General features: G+C 41.2%; 5 protein-coding genes across 5 annotated transcripts; 1 reads left to right on the top strand and 4 right to left on the bottom strand.

Annotated features, from left to right (window-relative positions):
• Positions 1–203: 203 nt before the first annotated feature.
• MONOS_9145 (putative cilia- and flagella-associated protein 65) lies at positions 204–7,882 on the top strand (the record flags this gene model as incomplete). Its single annotated transcript, XM_067879613.1, has 2 exons — positions 204–536; positions 601–7,882. 2 exons carry the CDS (start codon positions 204–206, stop codon positions 7,735–7,737), a joined length of 7,470 nt encoding a protein of 2,489 aa, XP_067724139.1. The 3' UTR covers positions 7,738–7,882.
• Positions 7,883–8,277: 395 nt separating this feature from the next.
• On the bottom strand, positions 8,278–11,419 carry MONOS_9144 (uncharacterized protein; the record flags this gene model as incomplete). The annotated part of the gene is made up of 3 exons (XM_067879612.1): positions 8,278–9,604; positions 9,727–9,811; positions 9,964–11,419. 3 exons carry the CDS (start codon positions 11,417–11,419, stop codon positions 8,278–8,280), a joined length of 2,868 nt encoding a protein of 955 aa, XP_067724138.1.
• Positions 11,420–12,591: 1,172 nt separating this feature from the next.
• On the bottom strand, positions 12,592–13,776 carry MONOS_9143 (uncharacterized protein; the record flags this gene model as incomplete). Its single annotated transcript, XM_067879611.1, has 2 exons — positions 12,592–13,280; positions 13,545–13,776. The coding sequence occupies 2 exons, from the start codon at positions 13,774–13,776 to the stop codon at positions 12,592–12,594; spliced, it is 921 nt and encodes a 306-aa protein (XP_067724137.1).
• A 166-nt stretch (positions 13,777–13,942) lies between these two features.
• MONOS_9142 (uncharacterized protein) lies at positions 13,943–15,370 on the bottom strand (the record flags this gene model as incomplete). The annotated part of the gene is made up of 3 exons (XM_067879610.1): positions 13,943–14,686; positions 14,761–15,023; positions 15,118–15,370. 3 exons carry the CDS (start codon positions 15,368–15,370, stop codon positions 13,943–13,945), a joined length of 1,260 nt encoding a protein of 419 aa, XP_067724136.1.
• A 553-nt stretch (positions 15,371–15,923) lies between these two features.
• MONOS_9141 (uncharacterized protein) lies at positions 15,924–16,424 on the bottom strand (the record flags this gene model as incomplete). The annotated part of the gene is made up of 1 exon (XM_067879609.1): positions 15,924–16,424. The coding sequence occupies one exon, from the start codon at positions 16,422–16,424 to the stop codon at positions 15,924–15,926; it is 501 nt and encodes a 166-aa protein (XP_067724135.1).
• Positions 16,425–17,906: the final 1,482 nt, after the last annotated feature.

Here is a 17,906-nt window from a genome sequence, read left to right as displayed (position 1 = left end):
CTTTTCAGAAGTTTTTGTAATGAATACTCCGTAATTATTTTGATAATTATGTTAATGCTTGAGTAAATGAATGAATAAAAACAAAAGCACAAAAAAAATTTAGATCAACACCAGAATATCATCAATTCACTGAACATAAAATGGGATAATTCAGTTTAAAATAATTTTTCTTTTTTTTTTCCTTATTGAAAAGCATTGTCCATATGAATTTTCCCAGCGTAATAAACTTTGGATATTCTCCCGTTGGAGAACCTTCTGTGGTCGCTTTTGAAATTTCTAATACATCAAAAGCAGATAATTCATATTCATTTAGCATTCCTTTAGAAATAGAATGCTTAACTATTGAACCTTCAAGTGGTATTGTGCCGGCAGGTAAGAGTAAAATATGTAAAGCAACATTTACACCAACTGAAGCAACAGTTCTGGAATGCTCTGCATTATTATTAGTTGGAAATAAAGAATCAACAATATCTTTCAGAGGATATGGAAAATATCCTTACATTAGATGCTCTGTAAATTATTTAGATTTTGGAGAGGTATTTTTTTTTTTAAATTTTGAATTTTTGGTTAATGTATTTTCAATTTTTATTCATATTTTAGACAATTGTTGGTTCTGCTCCTTCTCAATCCTTTGTTATCACTAATTGCTCTGCAGTGTTCACCTCATTTAAAATCGTACCACTTGATGAAGATCGTACAATTCCTCTTTTCTCATTTTCACCAAATCAAGGACGTCTCGAGCCAAATGAAAGTTTAATTATCCAAGTAAAATTGAATGCAACAACTAACGGTATTGATGCACGTGATATATTTCGTATTTGGACGCCTGGTGGAAATACAGTGGAAATGATTTGCACAACAAAAACAAGAGGGCCGAAAGTTGTTGCATCTCGTCGTTATGTAAATTTTGGGGGAGTTGAACTTGGAGAAACAAAGACAGAGAGCATATCCTTAACCAATCTATCAGAATCTCCTGCGTCTTTTGAAATATGTTGCGATGAAGAAGGATTTTTTGACATCTCTGAGACGCGAGGCATCCTTCCTGCCAAATCTGCACCTCACAATTTCAAAGTTATTAACATTTCATTTACCCCCACAACAGCCATGGTCCACTTTCGGAGGTTCTTTGTGGTTGTTGGGGAAAGCACGCCATTTTGGATCAGCGTGTGGGGAAGCGGGCAGAGCGACCGTGTGAGAGTGGCGGAGTTGTCAAAGGAAGACGTCGTGCGTGTGGAGAAAGCGAGGCAGCGGCTGTGGATGGAGGTTGGGAGAGGTGTTGGCCAGAGCAGCGGGAGCGAAGGCCTGAGGAGAGCGGAAGAAGCGAAGGCGCTGGAGTTGCTGGAAAAGGAGTACGAAGAGAAAGAGCAAAAGGCAAGGACGAAGCTAACCCTGAAGGAAGTGAACGGATTTAGAGAATACGAGGATTTGGATGAGATAAAAGAGATGGAGGAGGAAGGAGAAGAAGGAGAAGGAGAAAACGGAATGGAACAAGGCAGCGACTATTATGCCCAGGCAGGAAAAGGAGACGAGCGAGGCAGGCGCGAAGGCGAAGAGCTGAGTGAGGAAGAGGCGATTGAGGCAGAGATGGAAGAGCGACTGAAAGAAGAGCATCAGATCCGGCTGGGCGAAGTGCGCGATGTGTTTGGCTGGGAGCAGCTGGTCAGCGCACACAGTGTGCGAGGAAGCATAGGAATTGGAGAAATTGGAGGAGAAGGAGGGAAGAATGGTGATAATAGAGAGGGAGAAAGCTCAGCAGAACAGCTGATCTCATCAGGCTCTGCAGTCTTTGTGACTCCCTCTCTCCTGCTCTTTGACAATGCGAAGGATTTCACGCTTCCCCAGGCGAAAGAAGTGCGCATTGTCAACAGCACACACCACACCGTCACGTGCTACTGGCACCCGCGCTGTGTGAAGCGGGTGGGCATCCAGGCGTCGCTGATGATGGGCGGCGGAGGCGGCAAAGCTGCGATGAACAACGTCACACTGCCTTTCACCGTAACCCCGGCGCAGATGGACATACCCCCACACTCGTCAGAGACATGCACGGTTTCGTTTTCTGTCGATGCGTTGGCAGCAGCGGCTTCTGCTTCTGCTAATAGTCAATCTTCTTCTTCTTCTTCTTCAGCAAAATCCAAATTAAATCTTCTTGCCAACTATTTTTCTTCCTTGATTGAGTGTATGTGTGCTCCAAAATACATGCGATCCCAGTCTGTTTCAAAGGGAAAGATGCTTATTCCACCTTGGTGTGTGTCTGTTCGCTGTTTGGGACGTTATTTCAACAGCCCCAGTGAAGAATTTATTCCAAAAGCTCAGTTGACAACAATGTTGAATTCGATGGTTTCATCATCAACAACAACGTCTTCTTCTTCCTCTTCTTCTTCTCAATTAACATTATCCTCCTCTTCTTCATCCTCATCGTCCAACTCCTCTCTTCTTGTTCTTGCTCCCACTCGAGATGGCCAAGCTGCCTTCCACACAGCTGTCTTCGCCAACCTCGGCGACACCCCTCTTCTCTTCGACACAGAAGCTGTCCCCGCAAAACAAACGAACCAACAGCAGCAGCAGCAACAACAATCAGGGAAAAAGAATGGAAATTCTTCTTCTCCATCTTCTTTGATTTCATCGGATAAGTCGAATGGAAGGTGTATTGTGTGGCCAAATGCTGGATGTGTCCAGCCACATTCATTCTGTTTTCTGTGCGTTGGATTCATTCCTGCTGAAAGGCAGTCAAATTCATCATCATCATCATCTTCTTCTTCTCCCTCTCCTTTAGCTCCTGTAAAAAACTCTCACTTAACCTCTCTTCTAACTTGGTCACAACATAAACCAAGACAAGAAGAGAACTTCATTCTGCGAGTGAATACGAACGGTGCAGTCAATAAAAGCGGTATATTTTCTTCTTCATCACCATCTTCTTCTGTTTCTGGAATGAACGGCAAGCAATACAACCTCCCCATCAACGCCTCCATCCACCATCCAGGTATCTCTATCTTGAATCCTGGACTGAACAACACGAAATTTGGCATTTCACAGCCACAATGCATTGTGCTGAGATCAACGTGCGTTGGTTCAACGAGCAACAGGATTGTGGCACTGAGGAACCCATCACGACTGCCAATTGTGCTGTCACTGAAGGCAACAGAGTTTGGAGGAGAAGAAGGAAGAGAAGGAAGAGAACAAAGAAGTTCAAATGGAATGTATTCACGAGATATTTCGCCTGATAGCATGTATGAACAAAAGGCCAATGAAGGTTTGAGAGTTTGCCCTTCACATCTTGTGCTGAAAGGGAATGAGGAAGGCGAAGTGATGCTGCAGTTCCAACCTCAGGAGATGGGAGAGAAGTCATTTCGGCTGTGGATGGAGGCAGCGGATGTGGAGATGGCAGGAGGAGGTGAAAGGGAAAGAGGAAGGAGAGAGAGAGAACAAGGAAATGGATTAGCACCATCAACATCGATAGTTGCTTCAAAGTCGATCAACGGAAGCAACGGGGAAGAAGTTGTGTGGGAGCAAGAGAACACAGAAAAGACAGTTGGGTATGTGGATGTGGTTGGAGAAGGCATTCAAGGATCGATTAGATTTGACCCAGATTCCATTGATTTTGGTATCCAGATGACGAACTCCACAAAAGAACAAACAATTTCAGTGCTGAACGAGTCAGATGCTGATATTTCGTTCAGGCTGGAGGTGATGTGGGAGGCCGAAGCCGAAGATGAGCATGGAAACCAGGGAAGAATGAATGATGGCTCATCATCATCTTCTTCCTCTTCCTCATCTTCCTTGCAATCTTCATCTTCTTCTTCTCCACTCACTCAACAAGGAGCAAACCAGCAGTCTTCTGCATCAGCCCCTTCTTCTTCTTCTCCTCCTTCTGCCGTTTTGCCTGTTCTGTCTGTCCAGCCACAAAGCGGAGTCATTTCAGCCAGATCGCACGAAAGAATCAAAGTGTTTTTCAGACCTGTTCTTCGCACATTGTACACATGCCGTGTTGTGTGCGTGATTGAAACAGACAAAGAGAAAAGAGGTGGATGTTCAGAGAAATTCACTTCTGATGGAGATATGTACGGACCATTGCAGTCAGTGCGTTCTTCTCCAACATCCTCAATGATGTCGCAGAGTCGAGAAGAAGAGCAAGAAACCAGCGAAATGAGACGAATGCAGTCGAAAAGCAACGCAACTGCATTGTGTGTGGTGACTGGCCTGGGGATCCTTCCCTCTGCAGCGGTTGTGGATGTTCACCGCCACAACACAGAGAAGGCGATTCTGTGGAAAGAGCTGTCATTGAACCAGTTGAACCACGCGTTTGCCCACGAGCTCACACCTGCAGATGAGACATTCAACCGCTACGATGGATTACTCTACACAGAGGCTGGCATGCGCTTGCTGCAGAATCTGCTGCACTTGCCGTTCTATTTGGGTGCTGCTCCGCTGGGAAGCAAGGACACAGAGGTGTTTGTGTGCGTGCAGAACAATGGGAAACTTCCACTTGATTGGCGAATACGCGATCCATCAGACTTTGATGTGAGGGCTGAGCATTGGGTGGAAGAGAGAGATCTGAGGAAGGGGATGATGCATCAGATGGGAGGGATGGGTCTGGGTGGAAATGGAGGTGGAGGAGCAAGTGGAGGAGAAGGAGGAGGAAATGATGATGATAATGGAGGAGACGGAAGTGGTGGAAAACAAGGAGGAGCCAACGGAGTTGGAATGAGTGCTATTTCGATTGAGCCGCGTGAGGGACATCTTGAGACAGGAGAAGAATGTGTAGTGAGATTTTCGTGCAACCACCACAGCGAGGGAATGCACCAGGCATCGTTCATCTGGCAGCTGCTGGGTGGCGGGAAGCAAGTCGTTTTGGAGATCGCGTGCCAGACGCTGAGTCCAACTGATGCGCATGTTGTGTTTGAGAGTGGACGAGGCGCAGAGACGACGGCGATGCACTTTCTGGAGCAGGTGCCCATCGGCGAGGTGGATGCACCAATGCAGTCGATCGTGCTGCGGAACGAAGGTGGGACGAGCATCGACTACAGACTCGACCTGACTGATGTGGAGCGGCTGAATGCTTCCGCGTCTGATTTCCCTCTGTTTGAGTGCCCTGTCACGAGGGGGATTGTGCCAGCGTATGGAAAGCAGACGATATACTGGCGCTTCCGTCCACTGATGCAGAGGGGATATTTGGTTAGGATTCCGATCAAGCTGGGAAGCAGGTACAGTTCGATGAGTGTGATGAATGCAAATGTTGGAGGAGGAGCAGGGGGAGGAGATGGGAATGTGAATGGAACGAATCATTCACCATCATCCAACAATGGAATAGGGATGGGTGTTGGTGGAGCACAAGGAGGAGCACAAGGAGCAGCCGGAGGAGGAAGTGATGGAACAGAAGGAATAACTCACATGGAAACAGTTCTGCAAGCGCTGCTGGCGGGAGACGGTTTCATCGCGAAGGAAGGAGCAGAGCCACTTGTGGATGAGAAAAAGACAACAATTCCAGCTCCTCTTTCTCCGCTGCCTGGCCAACTGTGCTTGTTGTCACATGAGCGAGTTGGCTTTGGGAGCGTGGCGGGTGGGAGCATCGAGCGGAGGCTGGTGTGTCTGGTGTGTCCGCGTGTGAGGAGGCACCCTGCACTGCAAAAGAGAGCGTATGAGAAAGGAGAGAAGAGAGGCATCCTGTTTGACTGGGAAGAGAGCCATCCGCTGATCAAGTCGCAGGTTGTGACGATTCGGCCGATCAGAGGAGAGATTGCAGAAGGAGAGAGATGCGTGTGTGTTGTGGAGCTGCATGCACCGATAGCTGCTCAGGTTGTTGATACTTCACTTCAGTGCAACATTAGAAAAGCAATCTTCACTTCCTCCATCTCGAATTCTTCAATTGCGAATCAGAATTCTTCATCGTCTTCTTCTTCCATTAATGGTGTTGGTGCAAGTTCAGAAGTTAATCAAATCTTTTCTTATCATCGTTTCCCTTCAGCCCGTCGTTCATCTTCTGTGAATGGTACTTCTTCTTCATCTTCTGTTGTTGCATCCAACTTTAACTCAGGCAGCATTGATGATCACTCCACCGTCGCCTCACTCTCCACGCAGCATTCTCAACTGGGAAAAATCAAAGGGCTTCCTTCTTCTTCTTATCCTGTGCCTTCTCAATCTTCTTCTTCCTCCTCACTGGCAATTGCCCCGCATCAACCAAGCATTCGCAAGCAGCCACCGAGAGTGAGTGTCATTGAGCGCATGACGAAATCCCGAGGCATTCAAATAGCCACTCGGCTTGAGCAGTTCCGCCCTGTCCTGGAAAAAGCGAGAAACGAAGAGAACCAGTTTCTGTTGGCGCTGGCGAGGCAGCCTGTTGATCCACTTTCGGCAGCTGCTGCGTCAACACTGCAGTCACGAACATTGGCCAGTGGCATTCCACTCAATGAAACCACGAAGCAGGCACTGGAAATAGCAGCGCAGGCAAAAGAGGAGCAGAAGATCAGGATTTTGCAGAAGGAGAAGGAAAGAGAAGAACAATATGAGAGAGAAAGAGAGGCGTTTGGGATGTACAACCTCACCCCAACTACGTCTGCTATGAAAGGAACAACAAGAAAGAACAAAGGGAACTTGGGTCCGCTGAGAGAGTCGCGAAGCAGCAGTGCTGGAGGAAGGAGGATGACTGATGCAGATGAAGTGAGCGGAGTGAATGTGTCTCTTCCTCCCTTGTTGAATCCGTCTTCTGGCTCTTCTTCTGGTTCTGGTTCAGTTTCTGTTCCATTGTATTCTCAGCAGGGAATAGTACAACAGGGGTCTATGCAATCACAGGGAATTCAGGGAATTCAAGGGCTTATTCCAACTGGAGCAATGAACAAGCAAGGAAGCGCAGTTCGTTTGCCACCTTTGGGGATGCAAGAGCCAAATGAAGGAGGAAGAGGACATGAAGGGCGGATGTCTTCGAAGAAGGAGAAGTTTGGTGGGTTGGATGGGCTGCAGGATTTGGATGGAGATGATTTGGATGGAGGGATGAGGGGGATGCTGGGTGAGGGAGAGGAAGACAGAGAATGGGATGACAGTTTCAGAGAACCAGATCAGAAGATATTTTTGAGAGTGTCATTCAAAAGCAGCTCAGCTATCCGTTTTTCTGAGCTGCACGGGGCTTCTTCTCTTTTGCGTATATTTCTGTTTCAGCCTCCGCTCAGTGCAAACAGAAATGGAGCTATTTCAACTGTTTCTGCTTCATCATCATCTTCTTCTTCTTCAAATTCTTCTTCTTCTTCCACAGCCATCACTTCAAACAACACACGCACATCACAACTGTCTCAGCTTCCTTTCCTGACCCGTCTGAAAGAAGGCCCCGCAGAGCAACTGAGTCTGTTCCGGGCAGCGTCAGAGGAGCTTCTGGAGGAGATGATGAAAGAGCTGACAGGAACATATCCCTTCCTTCAGCAGGCACACGAATGCCTCTCCTTCAAGAAGCCCTGCCAGTTTGCTGCGCTGTCTTCTTCGCATGCGCTGCCGCTGAAGCCGATGAAAGTGAGCGAGTTTGCCTTTGCAAAGCCGCCGGCGCTGCCAGAGTCTCCGCAGGTGTTTGCGAGCAGAGCAGAAAGAGAAGGAGAAGTCGAAAGGGCGAAAGTGCAGGAGAGAGGAGGAGCAACCAGGACACTTCTGTCGCAGCCAAATGGATACAACTTCAGGACTGTTTGCGAAGATGTCATTGAGAATATGATCCAGAGCTTCATTTCAGGGTGGATCGACGAGGAGTTGAATGCAATGTGAGATCGATTGCAGTGAATTCTCAGTTTTTTGTTGGTTTTTTGTTATTTAATTTTTTATTTTATTTTATTCTATTTTATTTTTACTTTCATTTCAAATTAACAATATTGAAAAATAGAAAATGAAATTTGTTCTTTAAAAAAATAATAATTTCTTTTGATGTGAAGTTATGAAATCAAATAGCAATTGAAAGAAGAGTTTTCATTTACATTGATAAATTTGTAAAACAGAATGTATATCATAAAACAAAGCAAGAAGCACAAATGTTTAAAATAATCAACTTGTAAGGACATGAGTAACGCAAAAAATCATAAAATGAAGACAAACAAAAGTCAAAAACATATCAAATAAACTTTCAAAAAGAAAAAAATAAAAAGAACTCTCAATTAACGCTTTGATGATGAAAATAAAATAAACTTAAATTAAATTTTTCATTGAAAACAAAAATGCTTCATGAAAACGTGCTGTTCATTCGATAAAACATTTCTTCAACAAAATAAAATATTTTGCAAAACAATCATGAAATCCTTTGAATGATCATGATCATCGCATTCGAAGATTTGGGCCTCTTTGCAACACTTCATAATAGAAATTGTGGAACTTTCTTTCAAATTCGTCTTTTGGCTTTGTTGGAATTGTTCCTTTCATCACCCAGAAAGGCTCGAGATATCTACCTTGAGGAAATGTTTCCACAAGATCTCGTATTCCTGTCTCTTCCAACAAATCTTCGAGTCTGCAATAGAGCAGCGTTCCTGTGTCATCTTGCTTTTGCACTTCCTCTTCATCTTCTGTGAAATCCAACAGTTCGAATTCTGTTCCTTCGTTTAGTTCCCCTCCTGAAGTTATTGAACGTGGAATGCACTTTTCAACCTCCAAATTGGAGATTCCATCCCAGTTTCGAGAGAAACTGTTCCTGAACATGTACTTTTCTTGTGTTGTTTTATTTTTCATCTGTCTTATTTCTTCGTTGGTAGGTCCCACCAACTCAAGTCGAATCTTACGCGATGGCAGAGAGAAGATGATGGCAGCTTCGCGAATCTGAACAATTCCACATATGAGCAGCTGCGGAGAGCAAGGCGACAAGTCTGCCATCCACTCCAGAAACCTTGTCACATAGCCAGTCTCAAACGCATATGGCAGCTCTTTCACAGTGTTCACAAGAACAATAGCCACAGCTTCGCATATCATTATTGGCACAGACTCCAAAGACGACGGATAGAAATGCTTGTTCTCTGAATAGCCAACTGAATCAGCAGCGCACACTGGAAAGCGGGATGAGAGTTTGGATACAAGAAACCCGAAAAATGGACGGAGGATAATTTCATCTGCACAGCTCTTGTTTGAACTAATTGCAAACAAAATACATCTTATGTTGTGGTTGAGGCGATAAGCTGTCAATGAATAATGAAGTTGCAGAGAACGCTGACTGATTGCATCATTGTTACGTTGCATGAACATGTCAAAGCCAAACCTATAATTGATATTAGATATGTATTGGGTAGATGCAGCAACCCTTATTGAAAGAGCATCAAAATAACGTTCAAATGCCATTTCGTAATCACTTGCTGTCTGGCAATTCTCAAGGGAAGGTTCAAAAGCAGTAATCCCAAGATCGTTTGGAAATGACATTAATTTTTTATTAAAACCCAACTCGTCGTCTTCTGAATTGATCTGCAATTCTGTTGACGATTGCGCAAGCAATGAATCATTCAACTTGGCTTCTGCCATCTCCTTCTCGATCAAGTGGAGGTCAGACACAATCTGCTCTTCAACAGAAGACAAACAACGAATAAGCATGAAATTCGGAAGCAACTGAAAAAGTTGTTCAATGCAGCTGCAAGCTAAAGTGTTAAACCGATTCAATGGAAAACTTTAAGAAAAAAAAGAATTGTGAAAAAAATGTGTTATTATCCAAAAAATGAAAATTCAAATAAAAAATAAATCACAAAAACAAAAACTTATTTCTCTTCTTTCCGAAGTCATCAGCCACACTTCTTAAGACGATTCAGTCGATTAAATAGCGTTGTTAATATATGTTCTGGAATTTCTTGTTTATAGCTGCAGGAACATTGAATAACTGTGAAGATAAGAAGAAAAAGGCAAAACGAATATTTTCAACAAAAAAACATAAAAATCACACACAGAAGCAGAGCTGGATGAACACAAATAAAAAAGAACAGCATTAAATAAAAATAAAAAAATTTCACTTGTCTTTTCCCCAAAACATACAATACATTTTTAAGAAACTAGCCAGTAACAAAAGAGTTTCCTGAACTTGCTTCATGCTTTCTGTTGTGTCACATGCTGTCAAAGGGATGCTCCTCTTGCAAACATCACAGCTTTCAATATTTGCAATTGCATCAGCATGGGAACAGTCTTGATCTTCGTCTCCTGCTTTCACTTTTCCATCTTCTATTTTTTCATTTATTTTATTTGATAAAATTTCAGACTTTCTTTTCCTTTTCTTCTTTGCTGCTTCCTTTTCTAGTTCTTCTTTCTTCTTTTTTTCTTCCCTCTCTGCAATTTCTTTTTCTTTTAATTCTTTTGTTTTCTGAGACAGATACTCCTCTTCAGCTCCATCTGGCAGCTCCAACCCTTCTGACAGCAACATCAGCATTCTCTTCGGAACAAGTGTCGAATATCCACCATAGTCAAAAGAGAAAATAATTCGAGCTGCTTCAAGCCGAATATTCAGAGGGAGGCGAACGTGTTTCTCATTGCTGCTGTCTCCATAATGCTGTTCTGTGGCTGTTGACGAAGAAGAAGAGGAAAGAAATGATTCACCCGATTTATCATCTTCAATAATTATCAAATCTTCTTCTCCTTTTGGCGTCTCGATTTTTTGATTCTTCTGTTTTCGTTTTGAGTCTGTTATTTTTTTGCTGTTTTTCTTTGTTTGAGTTGCTGTCTTCTTCTTTGATTGTGCTTCCCTTGTCTTCTTTCTTCGAGCTATTTCACTTCCGTCGTCATTTGAAAAGTATTTTGAAACAAATTCTTCCTCGTTGTGCGTTCTGTAAAAATTGAAGAAGTCTTGACTTTCTTTTAAACTTTTCCCTTGAAACTGACTTCTTTTTCGCAAACCCAACGCAATTTCAAGAACAGCATGCAGAAAGTCGAGACCTCTCAGTTCCCTCGAAACATCGTTGCTAAGCTTCATTGTCAAATGCTTCAGCTTTGTCATGCAGTGCAATATTGCGCAAAGAGTGAAATGCAGGCAATCAATCGAATCACATTGAACTAAAAGGCTTTTGACACCATCAAAATATCCCTGCTCAGCCATCAATTTGAACTCTCCCTTTTCTGCCAATCTGGCAAAGTGAAATAGTATTTTCCCAAAAACACTCAAAGTTTCATCGTTTTCAGATGCTTGGATTTGTTTGACAATTGCAGGAATAGCCTTTCCATCATTTATAATGTCGTGGAGAAGAGGCGATGTTGAATAATATGAAACTCCAACAGTCCTTCTTGTATTTATCCAGTAATGGAATTCATATCGTTCTCTGGCATTAGTCGAGACTTTTTTTTGCTTTAAAGCACAAAAGCTGTCAGAATATGATTCTGGATTTAAAATAATCTCCAAAATCGATGCAAAAACTCTCGTCTCTTCCTCCTTATTTGTGAAATTGAAAACTTTGCTGCATGCATTTATCAACGAGTGCAAAATGCTTGCAGGAACCACATCCATTTTCCCTTTGTATTTCACAATGATGTCTTGAATTTCATTTGAACTTTCGAGTAAATTCTGGTGTTTAGTCAATTTTTTTCCGCTGCTAAAAAATAAAAGCAATTTCAATTTGAAAAGCGTGCAAACGTCAATTTGTTTGTCAATTCCTCCAATCTGTCAATAGCTGTTGAAAAAAGAAAAAATGGAAATCAATGTGAGAAGCGCAATCATTGCCAACATTTGCTTTTCTCTTCATTCATTTTTTTGTTCTGTTGCATTCAAATTCAAACAGTGTGTAAATAAGCAATTTTTGATAGAAATGTAAAAATGAAGGAAAATTGCGAATTGTCCACATGAAAATAAATATTAATGAAACAACAGTTAATAAGTGAAATTGTTATAAACCCCTGCAGCCAATTTTACAGCTTTCTCTTTGCTTAAACTTGATTCTAAAAAAGCCATTTTTTCAAATATTTTGCTTATGGGATATGGATTTTTTCGCCGAGAACAATCAAGAACTTCAACACCTGTTTATTTTGGGAATGAGCGCCATATAAAGGGCTCAGTCGTTCAAGTGAAGTGCAAGCGGTGAATGGCAAGTAAAAATTAAAGAATAAAATAATCGTTATCAAAAATTAACAATTGGTGTGCAAAAACAAAGTGCACAAGGTGGTGTTGATAGATATTATTAACAATTACAAAAGTGAGTGAATTGGACAAATTTGTGCCTAACATATGGGTTATTCTTATTGAAAAGTCACAAATGTTTTATTAATTGGTTGAATTACAAAGTTTATTATTTGATCATTTGTTGTTGTTAATCCATCAAATTTCTCCACAAAGCATATATTCTCATTTCAAATAGGTAAGTATATCCATAACTGCAAAATGTTAGAGATTAACGATTCATTTGCAGAAAATGATCAAATAAGGAATATTTTAATTAGACCGGTATTTTAAACATTTGCGACTTTTCAAAAAGAATTACCCATATCTCATTTCCAAAGAGTGGGAAGAGTTTTACTCGTGGTGGGAAAAGAGGTGTTGAAGTTCTGGATTGTTCTCGGCGAATAAAAATGCAAAGCCTTTTAATTCTTACGAACAATCGTTTAACTTCAACACCTTCTTATTTTGGGAGTAAAATAGTTGGGATTTCCTTCTTTCAAATTAAGCTCCGACCCCAATTATTGTATTCAGAATTGCAACTGCTCCTTCTTGATTTTTTTCCACAAAAGAATCTCTTTTTTATCACGGTTTTCTTCTCCAGGTTCTTCAACCTTGTTGGGGAATATTGTCTCTCGTTCAAAGGCCTTTGGAAAATTCGAAGATGCAGTTTGCGCTGGTTGAGCAAAATTATTTCTATCCTGCAAGCACATCTGGCTTTGAGGTTTCCTATTGTCGTCCGTTGATAACAAGGTGTCTGCCATCCTTGAAGCTAAATTTGCTTTGAAGTATGAACGAGTTGGAGTGTGTGAGTTTGGGGACATACGCGCATGCCTCGCCACCATTGCTTCTGGTACTCCCTTGGACAATAGTGCTGAAATAGCTGCATGCTTGAGAGTGTAAGATCGATATTCACCTGGAATCCCTATCTGAGTCATTCCAAGGCGGGCCAACTTACGAATTCCTTCTGTCTTAAGCGGAGTGTGCTGTCCCGTGTTGAGTAAAAATGTGTCTCTATTTTCATAAGTTGTCATAACTCTGCCCCAAAGTGATTTAATAGCTCTTCCTGGGCATACCTTTTCGTCCGCACTTTTCAAAATTGGAACTGTTATATATGAGAGTGTTGGAGATGTTTTCAAATTTGTGAATAAATGGATGGAGTCCTCTTGTATAACGGATTGGTTCATGGATATTCTTTCCATCTCACGGAAGCGACATGCTGTGAGAATAATTAACAGGATAATGCATTAAACGGTCAGATCGAAGAACGATAATTCCTCATTTGGAGGCATGCGATTGTAATAATCAAATACTATTGAAGGAGACCACATAGATGTGTAAGGTTTCCTTGGAATGTGAGATCGATGAAACGAGTGGAATAATGTCTCTATCAGTGGGACTTGTCCCAAGTTTTCTCCGTAACTGATTCTGGTGAATAACGAGACCGCGGATCTCATTGTGCAAATACATGAATATGGTAAACCTTTATCTCTCAACTTTATGATAAAATTAGCATAGATCTGGGACCAATCGCTGAATTCCTTCGGAAAGTCTCCATATCCCTCTTCCTCCAACGCCAGTGAGAAATGTGCAAAGCCGAACGTGTTCGAAGACCAAGTTGTGGAAGCGACACTATTTCGAGACTCAAAGATAATGAGATCAGGAACATTGAACCTTTTTAGCCCGCGCTTCCACCATTCCTCCCCGATTTCCATTACCAATTTTGTCTCCCCGCAATGTAACCTCCTGGTGGGAGAGATGCTCCTGTTCTCTTAAAGCCTATGCCTGGTTGAAGAATAACTTGCGAATTCTTCCAATACACGAAGCGTGCCATCATTCTTTTCAACAGAGGCGTCCAGATTTGATCTCTCCAGGCTGGAATTAGAACAACTGCTCTTGCTCTCTCTCTCTCCAAATCTTCCTCAGACACGGAAGGATAAGCGGAACAGCGGGATGAACTAGAGTCACTGCGTATTTCCAACTTACGTCCAATCCGTCCTCTGCTAAGGGACTTCCTGGTCCAAACCAAATTTGTGCTTTGTTGTTTCCTTGACTTGCGAATGCATCCTGCTCTATTTCGACATTTAACTGCTTCTGAACCTCCTCCATTCCCTTCCGTGTGATCTGGTAGTCTCCTGATCTTTCTAGTCTTGATAAGGAATCTGCTGCACTGTTCAAAATGCCTGGAAGGTAAATCGCTTTCACTTTGATCCCCATCTGGAGAATTGCTCGTCTGATCTTTCTTATGATGCCGATTAAGTTTCTTCCTGCAGCCCAGCGGTTTATGTTGAAGACAACACTTGAGTTGTCTGATCTTAGGATCAGATTCTTCATTTTGTACTTCTTGATATAGGGCTCGAAATGGTTGAGAGAAAGGAGAACTGCCAGTGATTCCTTGAAATTTGAACTTTGCGAAATAAATCTTCGATTGAAAGGCTGATGAAAATGGTAACATGCTCCGTTGACTTCCAAGATGGCTCCACATGCCCGAGGGGCTGCATCTGTTGTTAACACCGCATCTGGAACTGAGTAAATTTCCAAATCTCTTCTTTCTTCCTTCCTCAAGCGCGATTCCCAGTATGAGATTTGTTTGAAAACTCCGTAATTCATTGCGAATTCTCCATTCTATCCATTTTTTGGACAATTCTATTGAGCAGAGCGCATAATCTGTTCATTTGAAGCCCTGCGTCTTTGCACACAAATCGCACTGCACTTATTGAACCGATGAATGAGGCATAATCTCTTGTTTTCACAGTCGCTCCAATTTTTGCCTTTGTCATCCACCGCTTGCACTCCTTGCTTAATGCCTTCCTTCTGTTCCTTTCCAGTGCAACTGTCATCTTTGTTGTTCTCCAAGTCCAACCCAAGAAGTTGAAGACTTGTCTCGGAGTTTCACTGCTCTTTTCCACATTGACCATAAGTACAAGCTCTGCAAACCATTTTATCACTTTGTCCGTCACTTCTGTCAGATAGATAGGGTTTTAGTGGATAAGGATAACGTCGTCCAAGTATGCCATGCATTTTACATCCCATTGTTCTCTGATGCTTTGTAATACCTTTCTCATCAGTCGCGTGAAGATTCGTGGAGCATCTTTGGATCCGAATGGCATGCCGCGAAAAGCGAATGTTTCTTCGTGAAAGGAAAAGGCGAGAAACGGAACAAACGAATCGTGAACTGGGACGAGGAAGTGTGCTTGGGATAAATCTAATGTAGTGGCGAAATCGTTGTGCTCTTATAATCTTTCCACTGTCCGGTGGTCTTCCATCTTGAAATGGATGTTCTTCACAGCGGCATTTAACGGACAGCATTCTAGTATTTGTCTGTATTTTCCATCTTTTTTTGGGATGAAAAACATGTTGCTCAGGCAACGCACTTTCTTCCTGTCTATTTTTACTATGACACCTGTTGCTAAACCTTCTTTTATCCAAGCGGAACAGGCTAACTCCTCCTTCTGTCCTCTGAAAAAGCCCTTGTTCATTCGAAATTCTCTCATCAGTGTGTCCTTTGCCTGTTTTCCCTTTCAGACCGGGCATATTCCCTCCGATATAGCATTTGTGACACCGATCTTCTTCCACTCCGTAGAGAACAATTGAGTTCTTCCACCCACTATTGCTTCTTTCCCCAAGCTTTCCTGGAAAATGTTCCTGGTCGAGGCCCGCTGCTGCGGGCCTCGACGCGAAAAAATCTTGTTCTTGTTATTCTTCTTTTTGGTTGTGGTTTCGCATTTATGTGTTTGGCTTCTAGAATAGGCTTGATGATCTCGAGTTTGTCGCTGGTTATAAGAGGATCTTCTGAGCCATCCTTCAGAACTCGAGCAGCCCTGAAACCATATTCGGCCTGAATGCGGGAATGTCTTGTTTCTTACAACGCAGCAATGATCATAAGCACAGCATCAGCAAGTCTATCCCGTTGCGAAGCTCCTTCATCCTGTAGTAAAATTAGAGCCTTCAGAGCGGGAAATAGATATTGCTCCACTCTCCAGCAGCTCGAATCCAAGACATCCTTTATCCAATTTGAGGGTCTTGAATGGGAATGTGTTTGCGATGGTATGAATGGGACAAATGATAAAGATTCATAAGCATTCTTGGTTTTCTGAACATCTGCGCGATCAAGCTGAAAATTAAATACTGGAGCAGCCACAGCTTCCCCGAAGAGTTCCGTTGATAAAGTTGAAAGTTTGTTGGTTGACGGAATAACATGTGACCCGCTGTGACTTTGGGTTGATTGAGTCTGTGAGATGGGGGATGTTGAGCTACTTGTGGAGTTGGATTGAGATAGATCCAAGCCGCCCGTTGGTCCGCCCGCAGAGAATATACTGCTTGGTTCAGACGAAGGTCCAAAATTAGTAGCTTCAATTTCCATTGATCTATTAAACGACTGAGCCCTTTATATGGCGCTCACTCCCAAAATAAGGGGGTGTTGAAGTTCAACGATTGTTCTTAAGAATTAAAAGGCTTTGCATTTTAATTTGTGTTTTGAAAAAACAATTAAGAAAATGAAATATATAACTGAATATATCAACAACTTTAGTTAGCCGAATAGAAAATCAATTTTTTTTTAAATATATTGATATGAGATTGCAGATAATTCTTTTTCAGTAATAATAAATGAAAAATTGTTTGTGTCATACACAATTCACCAAAACTTTATCTAAGCAAAAATTTTTGCAATCGAATAAATACTTAAAACAAAATGAATATACAGTTTGTGCAAAAAATTCATGACATCGCAAATAGTACCGGACAAGGTTGTTTTCACAATAACCACTCAAAGAGTATATCTGATGATTTTTTTCAAAATATATCTCATCAATGCAAACTCAATTGACATACAAGACTTTCATGACTTCCTCATTTGTGCTCAGAGAAAATTAATGATTGAAAGCTCGGGGTAACTCAAAATCCTATTTCTCCGAAATTTCAATAATATTATTTACTGAGCACAAATGAAGCTGTTTTGAAAGTTTTGTATGTCAATTGAGTTTGCATTGATGAGATATATTTTGAAAAAAATTATCAGAATTATTTCTCTTGAAGTTATTGTGAAAACAACCTTGTCCTGTATTTTGTGCGATATCTGTATATTTGTTTAAAATCTTGTGTTATTTAATTATTTTTATTTTTCATAAATGAATCTTAGACGAAATTTTTTGCTTCATGAATTTTGTTCCTCACAGTTCTTTCAAAGATTGTTCTTGACTTTTTTATGTTTCTATATTTTATATTGTTCGATATTTTTATAATTATAATTAAACAATTGCAGAAAAAATTTGAAACGAATAATTGAATTTTTCTGATTGCTAGAATTCAGTCCCATTTATTTTGAATTCTTAATATCATTATCTTTTGTTGTGCTCATTTTTTTTTTGAAAATAATTTTAATTTTTACAAGAAAAATTGAAGTTAAATCCAAACAGGCAGACAAAATCCATTGTTGAAAATTATATATTTTGGTGATTGTTTATAAAATCCTTTTTTCCTGTCAAAAATTTCGGTTTTAGAATTAACTATAAATACTGATAAAGTAACATTGAAAAGTGAACACACATTTTCAAGACCACTATTTTTTCAAATTAGCTCAAACATTTGTTTTTGAAACAGTTGTGATTATTAAAGCACTAGAATGGAAAATTTCTTCCCAAAGGAAAACAATTTAAGAAAAATCAACACCCCCAAAAAAGTTATGATTTCAAAAATAATCACCCATTTGTTTACAATAAATACAATTAAAATGAGTTCACTTTTTGACATACATGGAATGTCACAAAACTTTCTGTAATAACATCCTTGATGGACATTTGCCGAAAAGAAAAACAAAATCATTTTGAAATTTCAGAAAGCATGA

This window comes from Monocercomonoides exilis (assembly GCF_001643675.1).
Source record: "Monocercomonoides exilis strain PA203 chromosome Unknown scaffold34-1095894, whole genome shotgun sequence".
Classification (NCBI taxonomy): Eukaryota; Preaxostyla; order Oxymonadida; family Polymastigidae; genus Monocercomonoides; species Monocercomonoides exilis.
The sequence above is the reverse complement of the archived record's forward strand: the minus strand, read 5'-3'. Positions and strand labels throughout refer to the sequence as shown.